The sequence below is a fragment of the Gymnodraco acuticeps genome, unplaced genomic scaffold (assembly GCF_902827175.1).
Source record: "Gymnodraco acuticeps unplaced genomic scaffold, fGymAcu1.1, whole genome shotgun sequence".
Classification (NCBI taxonomy): domain Eukaryota; kingdom Metazoa; phylum Chordata; class Actinopteri; order Perciformes; family Bathydraconidae; genus Gymnodraco; species Gymnodraco acuticeps.
Genome location: NW_022991213.1, coordinates 267,803 through 287,228, shown reverse-complemented (window position 1 = coordinate 287,228; position 19,426 = coordinate 267,803). Strand labels below are relative to the sequence as shown.

General features: G+C 38.3%; 1 protein-coding gene across 4 annotated transcripts; it reads right to left on the bottom strand.

Moving 5' to 3' along the window:
* Positions 1-2,931: 2,931 nt before the first annotated feature.
* tcp11l1 (t-complex 11, testis-specific-like 1) lies at positions 2,932-18,945 on the bottom strand. Of its 4 annotated transcripts, none has more exons than XM_034238677.1 (10): positions 18,643-18,945; positions 18,196-18,334; positions 15,977-16,109; positions 15,128-15,248; positions 14,072-14,292; positions 11,938-12,074; positions 10,318-10,493; positions 8,073-8,254; positions 5,897-6,069; positions 2,932-4,608 (listed from the first exon to the last, which is right to left on the bottom strand). In XM_034238677.1, the coding sequence occupies exons 2-10, from the start codon at positions 18,329-18,331 to the stop codon at positions 4,385-4,387; spliced, it is 1,503 nt and encodes a 500-aa protein (XP_034094568.1). In that variant the 5' UTR covers positions 18,332-18,334; positions 18,643-18,945; the 3' UTR covers positions 2,932-4,384. The 4 variants fall into 4 exon arrangements, with proteins under 4 accessions (XP_034094568.1, XP_034094569.1, XP_034094572.1 ...); XM_034238678.1 differs by having other exon boundaries at positions 18,792-18,945; XM_034238681.1 differs by lacking the exon at positions 18,643-18,945 and adding an exon at positions 16,990-17,047 and having other exon boundaries at positions 18,196-18,245.
* Between the last annotated feature and the right edge of the window lie 481 nt (positions 18,946-19,426).

The following is a 19,426-nucleotide window of genomic DNA, read 5'->3' as shown; positions in this document are numbered from 1 at the left end:
GCATGTAACTGCTCTCTGTCTGGGTCTAATGCAGGGAAGGCCTTTCACTGCACCATCAGTGAAGAACAAATTCCTTATCTCATCTGTTTCACTACACTGTGGTCCAGAATCAAATCATATCATGACATGTATCAAAAGCACAAGCAATGTTACCAAATTTGGACAAACATGCAATTTATTGAATAAATGTGCAGGAGAATTGTTTAAAGTGACATACACACATTTTGTTTTTTCACATAATTTATTTGAGTATTACTATTTTATGATACTGTATACTTGCACTCAGTACACATCAGAGGCACATATTGATTGTACTTTTTACTGCACTACAATAACAAAATCTATAAAATATATGGTTATATGATATAACGCAATACTGAACTACCAATCTACCCAGTATTTTATAAAGTATCTAAAAATGGCTTCATGTTTACAAACTACTACATATTTGTTAGAACATAACAACAGGATAATTTATGATTCTATAATAATACAATACTGTGAAAAGAGAAATTCTACTAGTGAATACATGTACTTTTGGTACTTAAAGGCTGGGTATGTAATTTATTTAACAAACACTTTTTGTTATATTCTATGGAATGCTCTTAAAGGTGGGGTAGGTAAGTTTGAGAAACCGGCTCGTGTACTTGTACTTATAATTGAATCCATTACTATGTGATGGAGTATGTTAGGACTGTAGTATTTCTACTATAGGCTACTTCTACATTAGTAAAGAGTTTGACCGTCCACCTCTGCCGAGAGTTGCCATAGTCTTTAAAGTGACAGATATTCTGCCCCAAACAAATACAAAACATAGATAAAATGCATTATTTTTTAATCTTGTTATTTGGGATTATATTCAAATGTAATATCCTTTTAAAATAAACACCTATCATCCAGGAGACAGTAACCCCTTTAGCTATTATTTAAAAGTGCATTTGGTACTGATTGCTATACTCCTTAATCATCCCGTCTCGTCATGTTGTTGCAATTGTTTCTTTAACATGGTTCTTGTTGAACACATACACATTAATACACATTTTATAATCCTTTTCAATATAGTTGTATAATAGTTCCATATTTCCTCCTTTTTCACCATCAAATTCCTCTTACTGCTTATGTATGCACCATTATACACCAAAGAAATTCCTTTTGTATGTAAAGGCAATCAACCTAATTCTGATAAGATATCGAACACTTTAAGTAATTCATAAATGTGAAGTTGTAAAGTAAAATGAATAATTCAGCTTTTTCTGGTTAAGGTCTGCTATTCAAGTATTGTTTACTCTGCTTCTAGTTATTAGAAAACACTAGAATCTAAAATAATAACAAAACATGTCATATTAGCTTAAATTCGAGTTCTGGCTCCACCTAGTGTCTTATATGTAAACTACATAAAAACAGGTTAAACAGGACAAATAATGATTGTTTTTTTTGTTATTACCACATTATATTCAAATGGTTTTTAGTCAAAAAGCTGTATAACAATGTGAAGTGGCTTCATCATACAAACTTAAAAAGTAATTACTGTTATATTATCTGTTCACTTATTTTCAAAAAAGGAGTGTTTCATGGTGCCATTCAGTCCATAGGGTAGTTCGATTCTGCTCTAATACAAGCCAGGAACACATATACACCAAAGACAAGCAGAAGGAGAAAAGCAATGAGTCATCTGTGTGGGATAAACAATGCTTTATTTGCATGTTGGATGAATATTGAGAGACAAGTATCAGTGTAATTGCAGTGAGCTGTACATGTTGTAATTATTTGGGGAATAGGCAACGTCATTCTGCCTGGAGGAGGGAAGATAACACTGTCAGTATTCTGTAAGAAGGTTGAGTGAGTAAACATTATGGAAAGCTAAGTGTTTGTCAAAAGTAAAAACATCTCATAAATAGTATAAATTAGTGAAAATAATTCAAAACAATAAAGACAGTTTAAGAGTCTGGTTTCCCTTGAGTCCTTATCAATTTATCATAGTCACTATACTTTTAATTAATATTTGTAGGACAGACATTGTGCACATACAGTAGTTAGAAGTCTTTAAAGTCTTTTTGATAAAAAAAATTTAAAAAACACTGTAGGACGTTTTTTACAGATTCTTACTCCAAGAGGAGCCCTTTTGTTGCCTTTTCATTTTAAGAGTGGATCGTGTTATTTTGGTCACATTTTGATACTTCATGCTCCAGTCCTGTGAGGCATTTTAGATGTGATTCCTGATGAGCCAGTAGCCTTCAGATCTGCAAGCAGACTGCATTTTCGAACCATTTGATATACATAAACTTTGTACCGGAGACCATAAACGGTTTTGAAAACTTCTGTCACGTAGTGATCATCTTCTCAATAAAACATCTTTGCTGATGTTTTTTTGAGTCTTCTGGCCAATCAGAATCAAGATTGTTTCCGGAAGTCCCCACGGAGAATAACTTTGCGGTAGAACTATTCTTTATACATCCATGGGTACAACTTCAGATAAAAATGAACACATAATGAAATATGACCCCCGGGTTGATGATTGACAGGTCACAGAACAATGGGAGCTATCTACCCTAACCCACAATCTCCTCTTTACTCTTCTCTCTGTGAGGAGCAGCAAGTTCAGCTGTCGGAACAAAGTGAAAAACAAACAATGGCATACAATATTATAAATATTTCGGGTAGTAATAGATTTATTTATTTTGTTCTCAGAGTGTACCAGAATGCGTAGTTTATATGTTAGTATTTCAAAAAATCTCCTGCGGTTGGGTTTTCAGCATGTGTGCCTTTTTATGTTATACAGTTCAGCTTTGATTCCATCATCTCATTAAACCTTTTTTAAAAGCATACTTTAGTTATGTGAAGGGATATATGCACTGTACTTCATTTTAATTAATAATGTATTATATATGCTGAAAAGCGTATATATTAGGCCTACAGCACGAGTTTTTGTTGAATAGATTTGAGTGGTTCACATTTCGGGTCGCGATTTATTGACAAAGGAAAAAGTGGGTCCCGAGGCCTGACCAGTTGAGAACCACTGGTGTAGTGTATGTATCCTCTCTATTTCCCTTCAATTGCAGTGTGAAAGACAGCATGCAGTCGCCTGTGTGTGTGTGTGTTTCATCAGTTCAACTGTGTCAGAAGTTTGAAAACTGACTGAATACTTGGCTATGGTTTGTACAGTATTTATGAATGTCTGAGTGTACCAGTCCCAGACAAACATGTATAAATGATGCATATTTGCCACTACTGTCTTCAGAGTAAGAACACTTTATGAACATTCTTAAAGCAGGAAATGACTCCTATCCCTGCCAGTATTTACTGTAGGAGAGCTCCACAATAGTTATGAGTTTTCAGGAGATACGCACAATAGTTCTGTTTTAGGTTCAATGCTATTCCCCTTACAAATGCATCCTTTTAAAACGTGTGTACCCTAACCTAAATGTGAACATTCTTTTGGAGATGTACAAAAATACAGTCAAATAAAAATGTTGCTCTCAAATCTTAATAAATCAAAAAAACAAAATTCAGTTCAGTCAAAATGGTATCTTATAAGGAACAGTTCAATATTGTTGGGATATATAATGATTCCCTTACTTGCTACGTGGATGATGACTCACACAGTGAGTTTTCTAGCAACCAGAAGAGACACCAAAAAGTCAATGCTCCCACGTTTAGAAATACTCCCTCAAGTTAAACAACAACTTGTTATTTAGATTCAGGCAGGGGGGGGGAGTGTGTGGGAGAGACTCCTCTTAGCAAACCATTTACATCCACACAAAAACCTATACAACACAATAAAGGTACAGGGAAACTCCAAAAAGCATAATAGGACCCCTTTAAAATCGTATAATTTTCATCAAGGCTTCTCTCCTTTCATGGAATGTGCCTGCCCGCCTCTGCCTGAACCGCATTTCCTTTAAACTCCTGACAGGTTGAGACATCTCTAGAGCTCCAATAAAGAAATAAAGACATTGGTATATGCCAAGAACATTAATAGAATATTTCTAGGCCTTAACGCAGAACTATAGTGTGTTTCACTCCGAGAACTGTTGGCCAATAAGGATCCTGCTCTGGGACGGCTCAGAATTTAAACTGGATTTTTGTTCTACTACTTTAACACTAAGTATTGTTTTAGTATTAATTCTAAAACACAGGTTTTGTATTAGCTTGGATAACACATTTTGATAATACTGAACTTAATGCAAGATTGTTACAAGGCCTGATATTTGTTATTTGATAGTTAATGCAACAGAGATGGTAGTCAGCATTTTATATGTTGTCTTAAGGTGTGGGGGAGCTGGCTTTACCGGCTGAACGCAGATTAGCCTCCTCAGCTTGTTACTCTAAATCTTTAACTAGGGAGGGGAAAGTGAAAAACTATGCGATGCTTTCCACTTCCACCCTACGTCTCTGCGCCGGGACTCTCCTCTGACGTGAGGACTTTACTGAAAATCTTTTGGTAGAATGGGGAGAAGACCAGCTTGTTGAAGTTGACGAGGCGACTAAAGCGCACACCGAGCTCCTTCACCTCCTTGCTGACCGGAGCAAGGCCTCCTGGGAGAGGAGGGGGGGCGTTATGTTGATTGGAGTCCAGGGAAGCCAGGAGATAGTTCTGAACACGAGACTCTGAGGGGAACAGAGAGGAGAGGGGATCTGTCACCAACATGTACATTGTAACCCCCGCACATGCACCATGTATTTTCTTTTGTAACTGTTAGTGTTCAAATGAAAAAAAAAACCTGCATTCTTTGTCTATGGCGGTCTTGGCAAAAGGAGCCCTTGAAACAGAGCCCCTTTTTTCATGTTCAAATAAGTATAGAAACCAAGTCGAATTTGTCAAATGTATTGAACTGGTGATCACAGTTTGACAGCTATAGGCCTACAGCTTTCATGTGCGGAGGCGATTCACAATCAGGCCAGCTGTAGAGAAGACCCTCTCAGCTGGAACGGAGGTTGCGGGTATAGCAAGGTATAGCATGTATAAGTTTAATTTGGCATAGTTTGACCTCTACACCGCACTCACTAACCTGGTCGAAATATTTCCACACATTACTCCTTTTTGACGCCATGTCTGTTGTGTAGGACTCTTCTTAGAGTGTAAATAATTACCGGACTATGACTGGTAAAATATGTTGAATACCGGCAAAACTAAATCTCTCCTGTCAAAATGTCTATGTACTTTGCCGCCACACACGGTTGCCAAGCAGCGCTTATTGTTGTTTAGGCTGGCCATGTGTCGCGAGTGTTGACAGGGGGCGGGGGAGCACGCTCATGAACTGTTAGCGCCGGAACCTCGCAACGGCTGCGGAGCGCATTTTGGCCTAAGATGAGGTTTGAGTCTGAGTGATCTGCGTGTAGGGAGGGGCAGCAGCCATATCATTAGCTAGAACTAGCTAGATCTGATGGATTTGGACATAAACGCGAGTGAAGTATAACCGGACGCGAGAGAGAGAGATCAGCACCTGCAGCTCTGCCCGCTGTGAGGGAGCAAAACACACCTTTAGACGTCACCTAACACATTTAGCTATGGCACTGTCGTATACATTGAATTATTCAATTTGATTATATGTAATCAACTTAGGCATCCCTCCCAAAAAAATAAAATAATAATAATTTATAAAAATATGAATAACTCACATACGAATACCTGAATAATTTCGAATATTCGATTAATCGTTCCCATCCCTAATTCAGTGTATAAACATTTACTGTAGATGCTTTTTACTAAGATTGCGAGGAAATTATCATTTAAACTGGCGAGTGAGGATAATATTTTAAGATGTACATTTATTCCACTTGAAGGCAACTATTTCATATTACTTAGTGTTATTGTCTACTTTTTGATGTTAATTATTATATTTGATACAGATAAACATAACAAATCCCAATTGAACCCGTGAGTCCCTGCTCTTACCCATGAGCTTGCGGATGGTGTTGCCGGGCAGGATGGTGGCAGAGATCTGTCCCTTCAGAATGCTCCTCCGGTCAGGAGCATATGGAGAGTAGCCATGCTGACTCAGACACTTACTCAGCTCCACGCACATTCTCTCCCCGATGGTCGCCAACGCCTCCTCTGCATCGAAAGACCTTAGGGGGGGGGAAATAAATAGGATGTCATTTAACACTAGAACCGCCAACGGGTCAATTTTACCCGCAGCTGGTTTTTGATTGTATGTAACTTTTTTTCTCCCTTCAGTCTCCCAGTCCGTGACTTTTCCTGAAAGTGTGTTATGTAGCACCCTCTGTTGTTAAAAATTGTCAATATGAAGTCAGATTGAAAAAATTGCCCAAAAAATTGCCATTTAAACCCATATCCGCCAGCGGGTAATATTTACCTTATAGAAAATGCAGCGTAAACATGATGTGTTTCTATAGCAACGCCTTTTGTCTACTGCGGTTCCTTATAGATAGAGAGATAGATAGAGAGAGGGATAGATAGATAGATAGTTATAGATAGAGAGAGAGAGATGGAGAGATAGAGAGATAGATAGTTATAGAGAAAGATAGAGAGAGATGGAGAGATAGTTATAGATAGATAGAGAGATAGATAGATCGAGAGTTATAGATAGATAGAGAGATAGATAGATCGAGAGTTATAGATAGATAGAGAGAGAGATAGAGAGATTTGTACCAAAACAAAACACAAGTCTAACACCAAGCGTTTAAATCAGCACAGGTAGTGATATTTTATACTTCATGCTATCTGCACAAACTATATCATATGAAAAGCTAAGAGTCCACAGATTCTATTGGTATAAGTTTCATCCCTGAGCGATCAAAACTCATTGTTCTACATGATAAATAATATAACATTGTACCTTGAAAATCAATAGCGGGTAAATTTGACCCGTTGGCGGTTTTAGGTATACAGCGACCTCTGGCGGTTCTAGTGTTAAGTACCGAAACACAACCTGTTAAACTGGTGTTAGCATTGTCTCCTCCTTGTGGCAGTGAGAGGAATTACATCAACAATGTCCATGTTGAGCATGATGCATTTAATGTTCATATTTACCTGTCCAAATGTCCCTTTTTTTCCAGTGGCCATAATATAAAAGGTAGGTTTTTAGTTTTGAAACATAATATTATTTTATTTAGCTATATCATGCAATATTATTTTGTATACTTGGTGGAGGTCATTATAGGTGAAAGGAAATGGAGCTCAGGGAGAGAACACAGTTGTGTTTTGGTTTTTATGCATCCCAAAATCTTCTTTTCTTGTTGCCATAAATAGATATATGGAAATAGGTAGATGGTTGTAGTTATCAACGCATGTGCAATACAAGAGATTTCGGTTGTAAAATGTAGTTTAGTTTGCAGTTTATTTTTTATATATTGGGCATCAACTCTAGAAACTACAAAATGGGCGATTTTTTTGAATTGTACGTCAAAGCTTCAGCCATGTCCCTAGCTGCTGCTACTCCACTAATGTCTCTCCCCCCCATCCTGCCTCCTTTTAGCTTGGGCTAGTTGAAGTTGAATGCATCACTGTAAGCTAGCGCAGGGAAGTCACCACAGACCCCGGCACTCGAGTACACTGCGAAATACAGTTTGCCCTGCTGGAGATGGGATTGATTAGCATTGTGTGGAAATGTTGGGCTTGATTATCACAGATATTTATTTAGAGCTGTATTTATTGTGCAACAGGTGAGAACAACAACTTGGTTGCTGTAACTTCATCCGTTTGGTTTTACTTGCTGGGACGGCACATTTTAGTCAGACATCAGTTAAAAACATTAGCAGTTTTAGCAGTATGTGATATTTAAGCAGTTTACTAACTGCTTTTGGTTAGCTATCTGACTATTTAGCTTTAGCTCAATTCTTATCAAAGTATGTTCATGTTGAACATACTTTGTTTATCGTTGACTAGTAGCAAGTTCGATAAAAGCCGATTCTATAGGCGAAAAACATTGGTAGGATAGAGGGAAACTGTTTGGTGAATATTAATATGTTATTTCATGCAATCCAATTTGTAAATAATCTAACTATTGTCTTAACTTATCATAAGATCATTTTGCCTGATACTCACCAACAAAGTTGTCCAACTTAGTTTTATTGCATTTATGCGTGACATTTAAAGCGCTGGTACTCACGGTGTGTTCATGTCGGCCAGCAGGGCACTGACAGTGTTTTTGAGAGTGTCCATCAGCCCTGGCAGGCCTGAGATAGCCTCCCCGGTGGTGGTGTAGATGATGAGGAGCACAGAGGAGAGCAGAACTAGCCGCTCTGCCTCCAGATACATCTCCTGGAACCGGACCTGATCCATCAAAATTGTCTGTAAGGCAAGGCAAGGCAAGGCAAGGCAAGTTTATTTATATAGCACTTTTCAACACAAGGCAATTCAAAGTACTTTACAAAAAATGAAAGAGATTAAGAAAATGGCATTTAAAATCAGTCATTAAAAAGAAAAGCTAATAAAATAAACATTAAAAGAAAAAATACATGGATAAAAGTTACAGTGCAGTCAATTAAACATTAAAAGAAAAAAGTACATGGATAAAAGTTACAGTGCAGTCTAAGATATGAATAGTTCAATTAAAAGCAGCGACAAAAAGAAAAGTCTTCAGCCTGGATTTAAAAGTAGTCAGAGTTGCAGCGGACCTGCAGGTTTCTGGGAGTTTGTTCCAGATATTTGGAGCATAATAACTGAACGTTGCTTTACCATGTTTAGTTCTGACTCTGGGGACAGAAAGCTGACCAGTCCCTGAAGACCTGAGAGATCTGGATGGTTCATAATTTAGCAGGAGGTCAGAAATGTATTTTGGGCCTAAACCATTCAGTGCTTTATAAACCAGCAGCAGTATTTTTGAAATCTATTCTTTGACACACAGGAAGCCAGTGTAAAGACTTCAGAACTGGAGTGATGTGATCCACTTTCTTAGTGTTAGTGAGGACTCGAGCAGCAGCGTTCTGAATTAGCTGCAGCTTCCTAATAGATTTTTTAGTGAGACCTGTGAAGACACCATCGCAGTAGTCGAGTCTACTGAAGATAAAAGCATGGACAAGTTTTTCCAAATCCTGCTGTGACATTAGTCTTTTAATCCTAGATATGTTCTTTAGGTGATAGTAGGCTGATTTAGTAATTGTTTTAATGTGACTGTTGAAACTCAGGTCAGAGTCCATGACTACACCTAGATTTCTGGCTTTATCTGTTGTTTTGAACATTGCACACTGAAGCTCAGCGCTAACTTTTATACGTTCTGCCTTGGCTCCAAAAACCATTACCTCAGTTTTATCTTTATTTAATTGGAGAAAGTTCTGACACATCCAGTCATTGATTTGTTCAATGCACTTACTCAGTGTTTGAATTGGAGCATAGTCTCCTGGTGAAATTGTTACGTACATTTGTGTGTCATCTGCATAGCTATGGTAACTTATTTTGTTGTTCTTCATTATCTGAGCCAGTGGTAGCATGTAGATGTTAAAGAGAAGAGGCCCCAAGATGGAGCCTTGAGGAACCCCACATGTCATATTTGTCAACTCAGATGTGTATTTACCTATAGAAACAAAGTTGTTTCTGTCCTTTAAGTAGGATTCAAACCAATTCAGAACTGTTTCCGAAAGTCCCACCCAGTTTTCCAGTCGGTCTAGTAATATGCTGTGGTCAACAGTGTCAAACGCAGCACTGAGATCTAATAATACTAACACTGAAGTTCTGCCACTGTCTGTGTTTAAGTGGATGTCATTAAAGACCTTTACAAGAGCAGTCTCAGTGCTGTGGTTTGGACGAAAGCCTGACTGGAACACATCGAAACAGTTATTTAAATGCAAGAAATTACTCAACTGTTGAAAAACAACTTTTTCAATGATTTTACCTAGAAATGGCAGGTTTGATATGGGCCTGTAATTGTTCATTACTGAAGCATCTAGATTATTCTTTTTTAAGAGCGGTTTAATGACTGCAGTTTTCAGGGCCTGTGGAAAAATACCTGAGTGAAGAGATTTGTTTACTATATGAAGTAGATCTGAGGCCATGCAAGGAAAAACATCTTTAAAAAATCCTGTTGGAATAATATCAAGGCAGCAAGAGGAGGATTTCAGAAGTTGAATAATGTCCTCTAGGTTTTTATCATTAATCTGATGGAATTGTGTCATGATGTCTGAATTGATGTTAAGTGGAGATAGGGACAACACATTTGCTGTTCCTGATGCAGAGGCACTGACTGCTTGTCTGATTTTCTGAATTTTGTCAGTGAAGAAGGAGGCAAATTCATTGCACGCCCTGGTGGATAGAAATTCAGAGGCTACTGACACTGTAGAGGAGAACAACAGGAACACGGGTTCATGTATCACACATCTATACAACCAGGAGGGAGACATGACAGACTTCATGCTCACCTCTGGGAAGGGGTCTGATGCATGGTCCCACTTCAGCAGGCGTATATAGGCTTTATTATGAACATTAACAGCAGAGAGGGGGGCGGGGGGGTCAGAGGAGGCAGCAGTAGAACCGTCCGTCTCTCTCAGGCTTCTCACTGTGTCCTCAAGCCACTTCTCAGTGAAGTCTAAGGCATCTAAAGAACAGAGCATTTCATTTTTAGCTTTACTAGATACAGCTGATCCGTTTTCCCACACAAATATATGCAATATCCATCCAAGAAGAAGAAGAAGATTCTGTTTCCATTCTGTCATACACGCACATGTGTTTTTTTAATACAGGTACATACAGTACACACTTTTTACAACATGCACATAGATATAAAAATAAACACAGTTATATGCACACATGCACATGCAGTTGAGAGGTCAGAGCGGAGGCAGTTGGGGGTTAGGTGCCTTGCTCAAGGGCACTTCGGCAGTGGCCCAGGAGGTGAAATGGGTTGGACCCTTCGGACCAAAGTCCAATCCCATACAGACTGAACCACTGCCGCCCTTACAATCGAGATCACACATTTCTCAGCCCGCATGCTATGTACTAATATTTGGAAGAATAAGCATCATGCAAATATTGCATGACCTATGTCAAAGCAGACGAGCTGTAGCACATGTCAACAAGACAAACATAGCATCAAATGAGATATGATTTATTATCTTGGAATGCTCTTTGAGTATAAAAGATGTTGTGATTTTTTTTTGGGCATTTTAAGCATTAAACTTAAAGGTGGGGTATGTAATTTATTTCTGAAACACTTTTTGTTATATTCCATAGAATGCGCTTAACATCCCGATAGTTATGAATATCTTAAGTGCTTTGACAATAAATCCATAAAAAGATGTCATCAGTGGAAGCCATAGCGCTGTAAAAAGCACGACTAATCATTTTAGCCGGCCCGGCTAAAGTAACTGGATGGCCTACCTACCTGTCAGCCTTCCATCTGTGCACAAACTTATCTCGTGCCCTCATTGGTCATGTGTGCGTTCGTGTGTGTTGGAGGAGGGGCTCTGTAAGGAAGTCTGAAGGAAGAGGCAGATTTTTTCCAGTTGTGTATTTTCAGATTCTAGCGCACTCGAGCTGGTTTCTCCAAAATGACATACCCCACCTTTAACTGAATCTACTTGTTTCCAGATTCCTTTATAAGACTTCCAGTCATTAAGCTTTAGGGGACACCACATGAACTAAAGATATTTCACTTGCTGTGTGTCTTTCCTTAGGTTCAAATATAAATAAATACTTTAATTCTGTACTTTTTTACGCTAAACAAGCATCGCAACACAAAAATGTGTAGTTCTGTTCCAAACATCTATATATATTTTTTCAAGTTTTTAATTGAGATTGGATGTCTTATGTCATATTTTATAACTCCATCACTATAGAAGCAAAATCGATTTTTTGTTATTGTGGTTGTATAAATGTAAGTTATGGAGCTGCAGGGCGGTTGCTACCTCTCTTTGAGAGCAGAACAAAATGAATGACTGATTGCAGACGAAATGTGTTTGTTTTTTTTAAATGGTAAAACACATCCTTTAGCTAAACATTTGGAATAAAATGACTAATCTAATGAAAGAGAGATTCCTTACTGGGCTGTTTCTCCACAAACTCCTGGAACTTGCTCCTCTCGTACTCAACAGATTGCTGCATCAGATGAGGCCGGAGGCTGGTCAGGGCAAAGTTGGCCATGTCCACCTTCATCAGGTCCATCACAGAGAATATTGCCCTAGGAGGGGAGAGGACAGAGGAAGACAGAGACAGAAAACAGATCACTGTATGTTATGAAATTAAAAAAATACCAAAGAGGTTTGAAATTCCATGTCCAACTTGGCTGGGGTTCATATTGTTATTCTTATTCATTAAAGTGTGCATAGATTGGTTAAGGAATGAGTCCTAAATCTGGAAATGAGTTAGCATTCTAGCACATCCAGTTCCCTTGTCTCCAAGTCAATGTTTTATATATAATGGCATATATTATGGGTCTCAGGAATATAACACTATATCAAAAACATATCTATGATGTGAAAAAAAGAGGAGGGGGAGCTTGTGCCTGCTCAGAATTCTACGAGATTCTCAGTTAAATGCTGCCGTGATTAAACACCATGTTCCAAACCACATCAAGGATTATTTCTGAAACAGTATGGAGCTCAAATGCTTTTTCTCTTGCGGGTTTATCACAAGGTGAGTTCTTTTTTTTATTTCCTGCTTTTTTACACATACTCTCTCCAGTACAGGTTAGCTCTGAGTGTTAGCGATGCTTGCTAATGTAAACACAGACCATATTATGTCCAAAACACGCTGCGCATTCTTTCTGATAGCGACGTTTCTGATAGTGCCGTGGTCGTAAAGCCAGCCCACGTTTCCGATATTACGTCATATCGGATGCAAATCTCGATCAGCTCCGTTGTAGCCCCGTTTTTAGAGATGTGGGTACGGAGGAAAATAAAGGATGTTTTGTTTTCTGACACTTTGTGAGTTCCCTGACACACCGGGGACACATATGTAAGTGTAAAAGACATACAAAAGTGCATTTTGCATGATAGGAGACCTTTAAGACAAAATATACGTTAGAAAATACTTTAAGAGTGCGCTTAAGACCTTCCTTTCTGATAAAGCTTATAGTTAGGGCTGATTAGATTCAGCCCCTAGTTTTGCTGATATAGGCTTAGTTTGTCGGGGGACATCTTACTTCTTCCTTCTCTCTGTCTATACCTGTGTACTCTCATGTTCCGATTAACCCAGCTTCCCCAAATGTCTTTCTTTTTGGTGTCTGTATACGCCGGGATCCGGAGTCATGGATGATCCTGCGCTCCTCTGTCCTGGATCGCGAGCCCTGGATCTTGAGTCGTGGCTGTGGTCCTGGATCATAAGTCCTGGATGGATATCCTCGTGGATTCATCTTCCTATTATACACACATGCATTTCCAAACATTTGGACTACCTATGTTGCAAATGTATTATCTTTTCAATTTACACACGGCATCTATTGCACGTCTGTCCGTCCTGGGAGAGGGATCCCTCCTCTGTTGCTCTCCCTGAGGTTTCTCCCATTTTTCCCTTTAAACTGTGGGTTTTCTCCGGAAGTTTTTCCTTGTACGATGTGAGGGTCTAAGGACAGAGGGTGTCGTATTGTCATACTGATATTTTGTACAAACTGTAAAGTCCACTGAGACAAATGTAACATTTGTGATATTGGGCTATATAAATAAACATTGATTGATTGATTGAATAAAAATCTTTTTCCGTGTCAAAAAAGGCGATTGCTAACAAGTGACTAAATGGGACTATTAAACATCATAACAGCAAACATTAGCCGCTATTATGGTGTTGTCGTGAAGTCAGGCAACCGCGATGTAGTTAGTTTATTGCCTAACGTTAGCTTTTTCATTCTGGCAATTGCATTTACTCTTCAACTACTATTAAAAGTGGTTGAAAATATGTTGAGATCATTTTCTGAAATAATCCAATGGAAAAATTCCATTGCTTTTTGTCGTAGGAGCCCTTGCAATGCTAACCTCCCTGTCGACCCTCAAAAAGACGTCATCCCTGAACCACTCTATTGGGTTTGTGAGCCTGCTAGCTCATCTCTTATATATATCCTCTATGATAACGTTGGCCCAGCACAAGCTGACTTCTGCACTGTAATGGACTGGAATTAAATGTCACCTAATCTTAAAATAAACTGTTCCCTGGAGCATGCAGGACTAATAATACTTGGCTTACTTGAGAAGAGGCACAATTTCTGTGATCTCCTTTAGCTTTCTGATGTCCTCATCTCTGCAGGGGGCACACTGCGAGCCCATCGTCATGACAATGAACTGGGACAGCTGACCAATGTCCACCGCTCCTTTCTCAGCCTGCTGCTGGATTAGAGGCAGATCCAAAACCTCCTCGATCTGGGTGCGCAGACGGACGTTCAACGGCATCACGAATGAGAGTAAAGTCTATATGAGGAGGGAAATAGATGATGATTGTGGTCAGTGGAAAGGAAAGAGAGTAATCGGTATTAGGGACAGATATTCTACATTGGTATGGCATGTAGTGCTGCACAATCATTGGAAATTGTATTGAATCAAAATATATTCACTCACTCGCCACTTGCAGTGTCTTATATAGGTTTTAGTGCATGTAGATGTTCTACATAGGCCACAATCCCAAAGTTCTCTCCAGAGGGAGTTTCTCTACCACCAACACCCCTTCTATTGGCCAGCGCTCAAACACATTGTACGTGACAGGCTAAGGGGTGGAATATCTCTAGACAGAGCAGGCCAGCTAACCAATCAGAGCAGACTGGGCTCTGGTTTCAGACAGAGGGTGAAAAGAGGTGCTGCAGCACAGGCAGTATCAGAAACATAAAGAGCTTTTGAACATTAAAATATGGAAACATATCACAGGAGAGGCACTTTATTGATTCATTCTATATTGGAACAACTTTCACGAAAACCAATTTCCCCCTGGGATTATTGAAATGTTTCTGATTCTGATAAACTATATTATTCAGATTTAACAAAACATAATTGTTTGGTACAGATCCTCTTAAAAAAAAAAGAAGTATCACACCGTAATAATTTATAAATAATAATGACCAATGACCAATCCCTCCAATATCATTAACAGTTAATTAATCACAATTAGTTATTTTTATAAACCATGGCCTTCTCAATAAACATCTGCGGGATCATATCTGAAGAGTTCAAATAGGAACACATATTTTCAGAGCTTTGGAGTCATCAGGGACGTTTTTATTTCCAGGAATAAAACAAACAACATCTGCCTCACCTCTTTGATCTCCGCCAGCAGTTTGATTAAATGTCCGTACGTCTGTGGCTCGTCCGTCAACTGAGCTTCCAAACACTCCCAGAATGCTTTGTGCATTATCTCTTTCACTTTGTGCTCCAAACTGTACAGGGGCACAGCAGAGGTTGTTACTACAAAACAGTGGTGGAAGACGTACTCAGATTTTCTACTTAAAGGTCACGTATTATACTCCTTTTCAATAATATATGATCGGTCTCAGATATATACAAAACATGTCTCTGAAGTGTTTGGCTGAAATCCCAAACAGGTCATGCATTGTAGCATGCCATATACCCCTAAAAAAAGGTTGCATTTTTTCTCTCAGAATAGTATATATAATTTTACTGGAATATAGTTACTGGTCCAATAATGTGAATATCATTTAAATGTGATGCTCATAAGGGGTGGAGCCCACTTTAATTACTTTTTTTATTATTATTAAAAAATATATATAATTCATTTTTTTAAAGTTATCTAAATTAATAATAGTCCAATGTCCATCTTCAGAATCAGGATCAGAATACCTTTATTAGTCCGACAGAGGGGACATTTGCAGCTGCAGTAACAGGCTTACGTCATTAGTTGTTTTATTTATTTTTAATAATATGAACCTGCATATAACTTAAAAGAAGTGGAGTATATAGTTAAACGTTTGCCTCCAAAATGTACTAGTAGTATTTTGTACCATAAAATGAACATACTGAAGTCCCTTAACATTTGACTGAGGTATAGTACTTGAGTAAATATACTTTCCCTGCTTATGAAGCAAGAGAGGAGTAACTCAATAACAGGGCCTTTCAAATCAGTGACTCTACTTGACTCAACTCTCACCTCCCCTCAGGAGGTGCTGCAGGTTTGACTTGGAAATCACTGTTGACAATTATTTCATGGGCCAGAACCATGTTGGAGACTCCTTTGGCCGTCTCCATCAGCTCCTCCACAGACACAAACTTGGGGGGGCTGGCTGTGAGGGAAATCCATCTTTTAATGATTTAACAACATAACACATCAGAGGGTAATTTCCCAAAACAATAATACCGTCATACCGCCAACAAACTGCAGTTGAACTAATAAGAAAACATGGTGCATTTACTCTTATTTTGAAGCGGATAGTGTAAAAACAGACATACATCAAACACGTTACCTCACAGGATATATATTACTCCTAATTGCAAGCTACTGTACAAATGTTTTATGTATTTCATGTGTTTAATGTATTGTACACTATGTTTATATGTTAAGTAGATTGGTATATTAGAGAGGATTCTTACTCATTCTGGATATTTCATAGTGTTTAGATACTCTGAATACATTTATTTCTTACTGAGAATATGTTGATAATGTTTTGAAATGTACATTTGTTTATGTTTATCTGTATTTTATTTATATTCTATTCGATTTTTAAGTAACTGTGTAATTCTTGTAGATTGACTGTCAAAATGCTGCTGCTAAAGTATCCATCCATAAGATGGTGAATGTTTTATCTCTGGGTGTCAACGATAATCCAATTTATAACCGAGATAATTAAACAGTCCCAAATGCAAAGTTCTGAATATACTTGTGGGAAAACCTTTATATTGATCGCTCTTATTAGGGCTATAAAGTTGATGTCTGAATGAGTCCTAGTAGTTAGGGATTGACTTGTTAGAGGATGTGCTATGTACTAGGGATGGGAACGATTCATCTAATATTAAAAATGATTCAGGTATTCGAATATGAGTTATGAATATATATTTTTTTTTTTTGGGAGGTTGATTACATATGATCAAATGGAATAATGCAATGTATACGACAGTGCCATAGCTAAGTGTGTTAGGTCTAAAGGTGTGTTTTGCTCCGCTCACCGGTCCCTCACAGCGGGCAGAGCTGCAGGTGCTGATCCCTCTCTCTCGTCCGGTTATACTTCACTCGCGTTTATGTCCAAATCCATCAGAAAACCAAGTTATGTTTTAAGCATGAAAGCTGTAGGCCTATAGCTGTCATCTGTTCAAACCGTGATCACCAGTTCAATACATTTGACAAATTCGACTTGGTTTCTATACTTATTTGAACATGTATTTATTTATTTTTCAAAATTAAAATATATATATATTTTTATAGGATATGTACATTTCGGTTAACCGTTTTTTTGGGGGTCAAATATTCGAATATACATTTGCTTTCAAATTCCCATCCCTACTATGTACTGTGTAATTTATCTGCTGGACATGATACAGATGTGATTGTATTGGTATACATGGTCATAGTTTTGCTAACCCGGTAATATAGTATGCTTAAGATATATAACACATTATAAGTATAAGCACTTTTTATCAGGTTACAAATTATAAGTATGTTCTTATTTCTTTAAGGATCATTGCAACCTATATAAATAAATAAAATAAAATGTCATTTTATCTGAGACGGTGAAAATACTGTGAAAATATCATACTGAGGTATAAACTACATGAGCCATTTAGTGTCCGTGAATATGTCAGATAAACCTCAAAATGAAAAAGGCCTTGTTGGTACATATTGCCAAAGCACACTTGTCCTTATTTTAAGTCGGGTTAGAGTGGGTCAAGCTGAGGGGATGATATTGCTGGAGCTGGGTTAACAGCTAAGAAAGGCAATCAGCCTAGTGATGAGGGTAGTATTTTTTTACGAGAACATTAATGTTTGTTGTTGTTTAATTTCCCGTTGAGTGCCAGATGTTTGTCAATAACTGCGGAAAAATTTGGTAGGTAGCAGATTGAAGTCAACAGAGGTCAAGAACTGGAAAGCTTTATCCTGAACATCCAGGTCAAAAGAACTGAGACCACCTGCAAAAGTAGCTTCCTGGGCCACAGCTGTCCAACATCAATTATTTATCCAGGATGCTAGTCGCCCTGATAATATATGAATGAGCAAATATTCTCACATATGTACATCCTTATTATTTTTAATCCGAGTTCACTTTCTCTTGGAATGTTTGTACTCCAATAAAACTGATGTTGGATTAGAAATACATGATCCATTTTGACTCATGGCTGTTTCTCTGTGTAGCTGCAGTAAATCATCCTGTTTCTCACCTTGGGGAGTGTTCCCTCTTTGTGGGCTCGGAGTATTTTCCCGGATCCTCTTGCTCACTGTCCCCTCAGTAGCATGCTGCGTCCTCTCCTCCTTCGACTCCTCGTCTCCTCCAACTTGGTCATTCTCCTTTTGCATGCTCTGCAAGAAATGCAGTTCAAGTATCCAATCAGCAGTTATTTAAGGAGATTGCAGCACACACACAGTAACTGTGATTTTTCTAGAGATGCAGCCTTGCTACATCAGTGAACGGCATTTGTAACATGCTGGGATTTCATATTACAGTCCAAATAGGAGCTGGAGATGCAGGTTTGTTTTTATTGTCATCCATGCATGATGACATCAGCTTTAAGTCAGTGTGCCAGTGCGACGCTCAGGTGGTGAATACGGCAGAGGTAAACAGAATAAGAGCTAACAGCGCTGTGGCTTTCTGCAGAAACGTTACTAACCTTGTAGTGTGTAGCGGGAAAAATGAAAGAGCAAAGAGATGTGTTAGCTCAACTTCTGTACCGCTAGCTTTAGTCAACAACAACAAAGCCTCCTTATGACACAGCTAATCCTTCATAACCCGGCCGACAATAGGGAAATTATCACTGACCAATGGTTTCACAACTTCAGCACTGCCAGCCACCGTCTTCAACAGAAGGAACGTTTTGTTTAAAACAAATAAACTCAAGCTTACAGAAGTCGCACCCTGTTCTCTTTTTACATGCGTAGGGTCGCCGCTAAGCTAACCGAGCAACACTTCCTGTTTTGGGCGGGGCTAATTTGACGTAACAGCCCAGCCCACTAGCGCACCCAAATAAACACACCCTGAGTTAGGATTTTATTATTCAATAATACAATTTATGTATGTGTTATATGTTTTATTCATAAAGTATTGACCTAGAAGACATTTGAAATGTTTGACAACATTTCTTTCAAATACAACATATTCATTCTTTATTATAATCCCCCTATTAAACACCTATTTTTACGATATTGCACTATAGAAGTTGTAAGAAAATAGAAAAACATCTATCTTTGACTATAAAACGTGTATGTCATGTATTTGCCAGCTAAAAACACAAACAAAAAAGTTGAAAAAACATTACTCTCAACACTATGTGTCCACAGTAATACACTGACAACTGTTACTGTATGAAGAAGATGAAGAACATCACAGAAAAGGCCCATACAGTAAGTATTATACTTGTGAAAATGCAATACAGACAGTGGTGGTGGTCCTTAAAA

Excerpts from the sequence above, each read along its gene's own strand:
- tcp11l1 (XM_034238677.1), bottom strand. The coding sequence starts at position 18,331 with ATGCAAAAGGAGAATGACCAAGTTGGAGGAGACGAGGAGTCGAAGGAG. Across the intron at positions 6,070-8,072 it reads CTGGCCGACATGAACACACC|GTCTTTCGATGCAGAGGAGG; the intron begins GTGAGTACCAGC and ends CCCCCCCCTAAG. Across the intron at positions 4,609-5,896 it reads CACCATCCGCAAGCTCATGG|AGTCTCGTGTTCAGAACTAT; the intron begins GTAAGAGCAGGG and ends TGTTCCCCTCAG.